Source organism: Trichosurus vulpecula, chromosome 7 (genome assembly GCF_011100635.1).
Source record: "Trichosurus vulpecula isolate mTriVul1 chromosome 7, mTriVul1.pri, whole genome shotgun sequence".
Lineage (NCBI taxonomy): Eukaryota > Metazoa > Chordata > Mammalia > Diprotodontia > Phalangeridae > Trichosurus > Trichosurus vulpecula.
The window spans coordinates 74,609,667-74,617,167 of NC_050579.1; the positions used below are offsets into that span (position 1 = coordinate 74,609,667).

The window sequence follows — 7,501 nt, forward strand, 5'->3', positions numbered from 1 at the left end:
CAAAGGTAAATTTCAACCTAATCTCTTTTCAAATTATCACCTCTTCTTAAAGTGTGAAATAAAAATGAATGATGCCTTAAGGTAATAACTCTGGCCCCCATGCAAGAAGAGCTTCAAATTATTATTCTCTTCACCAATGAGAAAAGTCATAATGCAAATGCTTAGTGAGCCCCTAGAACATAATAGGAAAATTATTAATTGATATAATCAATAGTTGACAACCTGATTCCTGTCCCGTTGCTCATGCCATCTTCTGTTGGAGCTGCGTCTGCTGTAGCCGCCCCCTCCTGTAAGCCATGCCGGTGCACCTGAGCCTGTGGACCGGGCCCTTGAGCCTGCGGGAGGTGGGGGAGAAGCCGCAGCACCCTCTCAGCGTCAAGTACGCTGACTGCGAGATCCTCGAGCTGGGCCAAGTGCTGACGCCCACGCAGGTGAAGGGCCATCCAGTCAGCATTGGATGGCAGGGCTGCGACTCCTCCAAGCTCTACACTCTGGTCCTCACAGACCCAGATGCTCCCAGCAGGAAGGACCCCAAATTCCGGGAGTGGCACCACTTCTTGGTGGTCAACATGAAAGGCAGTGATGTCAGCAGCGGCGAGGTCCTCTCGGATTATGTGGGCTCCGGCCCACCCAAGGGAACAGGTCTTCACCGCTATGTGTGGCTGATTTATGAGCAGAATGGGCCACTCAAATGCGACGAACATGTCCTGAGCAACCGTTCCGGGGACCACCGGGGCAAATTCAAGGTGGCTGCCTTCCGTGGCAAGTACAAGCTCGGGTCCCCAGTCGCTGGTACGTGCTACCAGGCTGAATGGGACGATTATGTGCCCCGGCTCTACGAGCAGCTGGCCGGGAAGTAGGCCCTGTCATCACGTGACCCCTCCCCAGGCAGTGGCTGTGTGAGCAAGCACCCCTCCCTCTTATTCTCACAGGTTTGACTTGTTCAGTCCCCAACTTGCATGGAGTCTTTTCCTTCTGATGGGGGGAGGGGTCCCTGGGTGGAGGATATGGGAACTTGCTGGCTTGGGTGGGGAGGGGAATCAAGATGTTAGTAAAAGTCGTGATTTGATTCCTAGCGTCCTAGTGGAGAAATAAAAATAGTCTGTAAAGATGCTGTTAGCTGAGCAGAGACAGAATGTTATTGAGATCCTTCGCCTTTGTTAAATCTTTGTGCCTCCCGTCCTCGCTGTAACCTCCTTTTCTTATGATGAGTTAGTGGATGGAAACTGAATCTGGAGGGCCCGAGATCCTGTTTAATGGAAAATTGGGGTTCATGGCCAGTGCTTCCTCATTTAAAAAGATTTAAATTGATTTAACCAGGCTTTGGTCCCTTATTTCATTGAGAAGCAGCTTGGGGGGTCCACTTGTGTCATTTGCAGCTGGAAAGGCAGCGGTGGCTTTACCCAAACTCCCATTCCCTTCCCCATCGCCCCAGTTGAGAAGTGTGCAGGGCTGGGTGAGGCCATCTTTTTGGGTTAGAAATGTTTGCTGTGCTCACATTTTGGTGTTAAATCTGCTGTAGGTCTTCGTTGCAAGGGAAGCAAGACCTGACTTAACAACATTTGTGTTTAGTTCTGCTGTTTGCTTACTGTTCAATTAAAAAATGAAATAACAAAAAAAAAAATAGTTGACAACCTTCTCCTTTTAGATACTCATCTCTCTGAAATTTAGTAGGTACCCTATCCCTTGGTTCTCTTCTTTCTTGGGATGATAATTCCTTCTTAATCTCCTTTGCTAGATAATTTTTGTGTCCCACTCTCCAACTGTGAACATACCTAAGTGTGTATCTTCTCTCTCTACATACTTTCTCTTGGTGACCTTGTCATCATCTCAAAGGTTCTCTCAATAAAGTTAATTCTCAGATGTTCATATCCAGGTTCATTTCATCTCTCAAGTTCCCCTTCTATATCATCATGGGCTGATTCAACGCTTTGAACTAGATAGCCCTTAAGTATTTCAACACCAACTTGTACAAAACAGCATTCAATAGTGTCTTTACAAACCCCCACCTCTAAGATTCTTTATTTCTGTTAAGGGCACCACTATCCTTTTGGCCACCCAGATTTGCAAACTAGGAATCATCCTCAACTTTCCACCCTTCCCACTCTTCTTCATTTCAAATATCCGATCAGTTGCCAATTCTTATCTAATATGCATCCATAAGACTTCTAGGGTCCATCACTCTCTCTCCTCTCACATCAAATCACCCTGGGTTAATCATTCTCAATTTTTTTCTTTCCTTTGATTCTTTACTTTTCATGCCCTACCCCAGGTCTTCTTAAACTTTTTCCACTAGCGACCCCTTTTCATGCAAGAAATTTTTATGTGACTCCAGGTAAGTAGGTATATACAATAGATATAGAAATGTAACATTTGCTGGTAATAAATCATAAAGAAATTTGTTTTAAAACAATTCTTCAGTATACACATAATTTTACCATTTATTAAAGACAAAAACAAATTTGCATACTAATGAGATGGATGTGCCTGTTTATTTTTACATAAAGAATTAAATCTTGGTAGAATATTTGATAGTGCTGGGTATAGAACATCTTCAACATTTTTCAGAGTTGATTGATATTTTGATTTTATAATCTTCAATGCTGAGAACACTGCTTTGCATAAATATGTAGTACAAAATGGCAGATGTATGTTTAAGGCCATTTCAGAAATTTTTGAAATTCTGTCCTAATCCCAAGCCAAAATTCATTTAACGATTTTTTTAGGAAACTCGAGTTCTAAAACTGTGTCACTTTATAACTCGGCAAATTCTTCTTGAACTTTTAATGGCAGATGATTGTCATTTTTTATTTCGATTGGGTATGGTTTATGAATGCAACTTAGTTTTTTAGAATAAAAATTTGAAGGGAAGTATTTCTGAAACTGTGTCTCTAGGCACTTCAGATGATCAATTATAACTCTTACAATTAAATCTTTGGGAAGGTTATTTTCAATTATAAAATCATCTGTAGCTGTAAACATTTCTAAAGAATAATTTTCCACTCCATTCTTCCATATGTTAACTTTTTTGGTAAAACTTTCAATTTTATCTTTTAACATAAATATGTTACAATTTTTTTTCCTTGAAGCAACATGTTTAAATTATTGAGTTTTTCAAAAATATCCGACAAATAACACAGTTTCGAAAGCTCTAAGTCATTATGAAAAAATTAACAAAATCAGATTTCTGCTAAAAAATATAACAACTTCACTTTTTAATTTCAATAATCTGTTTCGACTTTGCCCTCTTGAAAACCATTTTACCTTTGCATGTAAAGTCTTTGTACTCAGCTGTCTTTCCAAAGGTTTGAAAACAAATGACTCTTAAGGGCACGGCTTTTAATGAAGTTAATGATTTTGATAGTATTGCAAAGCACAAAATCTAACTCTGTTTTGTTTTTATTTTTTTTGGCTATGAGTGCCTCCTGATGGATAATACAGTGAGTAAAAGGGATATGCTCATTGCCATCAGCTTTAACTTTTGCTACAAATCCAACATTCTTGCCTATCATTGCTCCAGCACCATCTGTTCAGACTCAAACACAATTTTTCCACCGTAAACCTTCATTTGTGAAAAATTCATTGACTTTAAGATATGTCTTCCCCTCTTGTGTGCCCTCCCAAAAGGTGACAAAACAACAATTCCTTATGTATGCTTCCTTCATAAATATATCTTACAGAAAGTAACAACTGTACGATGTTAGAAATATCAGTTGTTTCATCTAACTGAATTGCAAACTTTGGGCCCTTAAGCCCAGTAGTAAGCTGCTGGAATTGGTCATTACTAATTTCAGGAATTCTTTTGGAAACAGTGTCATTCAGTAAAGGAATTTTATGAATTTCATCCCCACACTTTTCCCTATGAACTATTTCTGACATTTTAATAGTGGCAGGTAACATGAGATTTTCTCCTATTGCATCGTTTTTTGCAATTATATAAGAAGCTCTGTAAGATGTAAGTGAATACTTTTCATTGACGGTAACAAATTTTTCAAAACATTGTTTTTTTTTTCTTTATTTGATGATTTTAAAAGTCCTTCAAAATATTCTTTTGTGTTATTGCATTATGTTCCATGCTTGGTATTAAGTATTGTTTTAGTTTGACTGGTTTCATGCTCTCCACAGCCAAAACTTCATTACAAATTAAGCAAAGAGGTTTTTCCACACCATCATCATTATTAGAAGCAAATCCATATTACAAAAAAGATTTGACATATTTTCTTTTTCTTGTCAATTTAGGTGTTTTACAACCTGGTAGCAAAGACTCTGTCACATTGTCATCAGCATTTTTACCTCTTCTGTCTAAATTTAGTCACTTATACGTAACTCAAAAAATATTTTTGTCCTAAAACATAAACAAATATTGCTAAAAATTTCTCAGATAAATCCTAGCTTTAGTTTATAAAATTACATTTGATTGTACTTAATTTAAAAAAAATTGATGTTCATACTTATCATACAGCGGTGATGGTGAAGAAATATTATTAAAGGGCTTTTGTCTTTACTCACTAATTAAACACTTATGTTTCCCATTTTTAAAATCAAACATCCTAACATAATACAATCCAAAGATATGCTAATTTGATGCTTATATGCTGAGGAATGATGGTAGAAAAATATTAAAAGTCTTTATTTTCTGTAATTAAACTATTATGTTTCTGTAAGAGCAGGAAACTTTGTATGTATAGTAAAAACACTGCAATTCATAACATACAATAGGCTCAAATGTGAGCCGAGAAGTTTCTGGTTGCATTATCAGGGATCAAATATAAACTCCTCTGCTTGACATTTAAATCTCTTTTCGACCTTCTCCCCTTCAACCTTTCCAATCTTCTTACACATTATTCCTTACATTTCCCTCTTCCATCCAGCTATAATTGTCCTCTCATTCTTCACACACACATAATTCCATCTCCTGTCCCCCATTCCTGACATTCATTCCCTTCTTACCTTTCCCTCTCAAAATCACTGATTTTCTTCAAGATTGGGCTCAGTTACTACCTTCTACTTTAAAACTTGCCTGGGTAGCTCAGTTACTACCTTCTACTTTAAAACTTGCCTGGGTACCACTTCCAGTAGTGTAACACTTCCCCAAACTATCTTGTAATTAATTATGTCAGACTTATTTTTATATGTATTCTCATTATATATATTTTGTATGCATTGTCTCAGTGTAGTTTCAAACTTTAATAGCTTAAGACTAAAGCAAGTCCTTTAGAATACCTTATATTTTTATATGGACTTGATGTGTCTACCGTTAGACACTAAATTCCTTGCCTTTGGGGGCTGTTTAATTTTTTGATTTGTATTCCCAGTGATGTGGACAGTGCCTCATATATAGAAAGTACTAAATAAATTATTGATTGATTTAATGAATGATAAACAAAATATAGACAAAACAAATACAAGGTGGTTAAATGGGTTTTATGCATAATAAAGCTAGAAATTAGGTAGGGACCAAAATGTGAAAGACCTTAAATGCCTTTGTTGATTAATTAATGCTAAAAGGAGACGTTTGTATTTGATTCTAAAGGGAAAAAAAGAATTATTAGAGCTTATCAGACAGGAGAATGGCATGGTCAGATTTATGCTTTAGGAATATACCTACATTTGTTTGCCCATTTCTTAGGCAACCTGTGAACCCCCCAGTCGCAGAGACTCACTTCTTTCTCTTGCTCCCTCCTTATTCTGTGGCTCTCTCTGTGAAATGAATCTGGGGGTGTTTGTGCTTGTTTTTGTTCTGTATAGTGTGTTCTTAGTTTGAGTTACTGATAGTGATCCTCATCAGAATATCCCCTTGGAGGTAGAACTGCAGATATGATGGAGTAAGAAGGCCCAAGAAGCAAAGAATACCTGAGACTAGAGCCTGAGGTGGGGGTTTAGCCTTGGAACTGGGATTGTGTAATCTGTAGGAACTGAGCTAATCTATGAAGTTAAGCCCCTTCCCCTCCCCAGAGAATGAATTAGCGCAAAGGTGAGAGGGAATGCTATGTCTCCCACATGGTAGGGGGAATAAGTTTGTATATTTGTAACTAGTTCTTGTTGTTCAATCATTTAAGTCATGCCCTACTCTCTGCAACTTCATTTAGGGTTTTCTTGGCAAAGAAACTTTAATGGTTTGACATTTCCTTCTCCGGCTCATATTTTACAAATGAGGAAACTGAGGCAGAGTTAAGTGTTTGCCCAGGGTCATACAGCTAGTAAATGTCTGAGGCCGGATTTGAACTCAGGTCTTCCTGAGTCCAGGCTCAGAACTCTATCCACTGCACCACCTAGTTGCCCCATTTGTAATGATACCTTTGAATAAATATTTCTTCACAAACCCAATCTCACTGTTAGTGGCTAATCAAAACTCGAGTTCAGGGAACTCTCCATACACTTGAGATATACTTGAGATAACACCAATGGTGAGGGTTGGAGCTATTAGCAAAGAGTCTAGACATCCTAAATTCCTTAAAAGTATCAGAGGACTCTAGGAGAGAAGGGTAAAAATCTAACACATGACCTTCAGGTGGGGGCGGGGGAAGCAACAGGTACTAAGTAATGTTATACTTAGAACATAAACAAGTGCTTTTCTATTCACTTGTTAACAATGTGTACAATACATGGATAATAAATGTTTATTGAATTTAATAGCTGAACCTAGCACAAATAAGATAGAAGAGAAATCCGTAATGATAGTTAAATGACAGTCATATAGGATGATGTTTAGTAGCTGAGAATAACATAGGAAAAATATTTCTGGGTATACAAGGAAGTTACATAATCCATTGCCAAATATGAAATCACATGAACCATATGCATGGAACCAAAAAAATTAGACAAAGACTCAGTATATTTGAATCATAACACTATGGAGTAGCTATGATCAATTACTGATTTAAAATAATCATTTTAGACCAGCAATTCTAATGCTTTTTTGAATTCTGGCATTCTATATGGAGGCTTCTGTATGGTTTTGTGATTTCTTGCTGTACTCCCACCAGCATGTTCCACACAATAAATATTAATTTTTGTTCAATTTTCAAATGAATTCTTTTGAGATTCTCAAGATGCTTCAGTAGATAAATTGAGGGAATACTAGGATTTTTGCAAGACCATAGTTGGTCACCACTGATTCAAATGGTCAAAGATAGTATACTAAATTATCCAGTGGCAGACCACCCTAAATAGCTCCAGAAAAGAAAATGGTATGTTTTCTTTACTCTGTTTTGGTGTTTGATATCCCTCGTGGTAAACATGAAATCAAATTAAATTAAATAAGCATTTATTGTGTAGTTACTATGGTAGTGGTAGGCACTAAAGAGTTCTGTCTTCAAAGACCTTACATTTTATTGGTCTATATACATAATGTTTATACATAAGTAAGTACAAAATATATAGAGACTAAAGACAAAGTAATTTCTGGGGATGTAAACTTTATTGTTTGGGAGGTTCAGGAAAGGCCTAATAAGATCTCATTTGAAGTTTCACAATAACCCAAAGAAGCAAATGCTAATAT

General features: G+C 37.2%; 1 protein-coding gene across 1 annotated transcript; it reads left to right on the forward strand.

Annotated features, from left to right (window-relative positions):
- Positions 1–260: 260 nt before the first annotated feature.
- On the forward strand, positions 261–1,129 carry LOC118857078 (phosphatidylethanolamine-binding protein 1-like). The gene has a single exon (XM_036767681.1). It carries the CDS (start codon positions 297–299, stop codon positions 858–860), a length of 564 nt encoding a protein of 187 aa, XP_036623576.1. The 5' UTR covers positions 261–296; the 3' UTR covers positions 861–1,129.
- Positions 1,130–7,501: the final 6,372 nt, after the last annotated feature.

Excerpts from the sequence above, each read along its gene's own strand:
- LOC118857078 (XM_036767681.1), top strand. The coding sequence starts at position 297 with ATGCCGGTGCACCTGAGCCTGTGGACCGGGCCCTTGAGCCTGCGGGAG.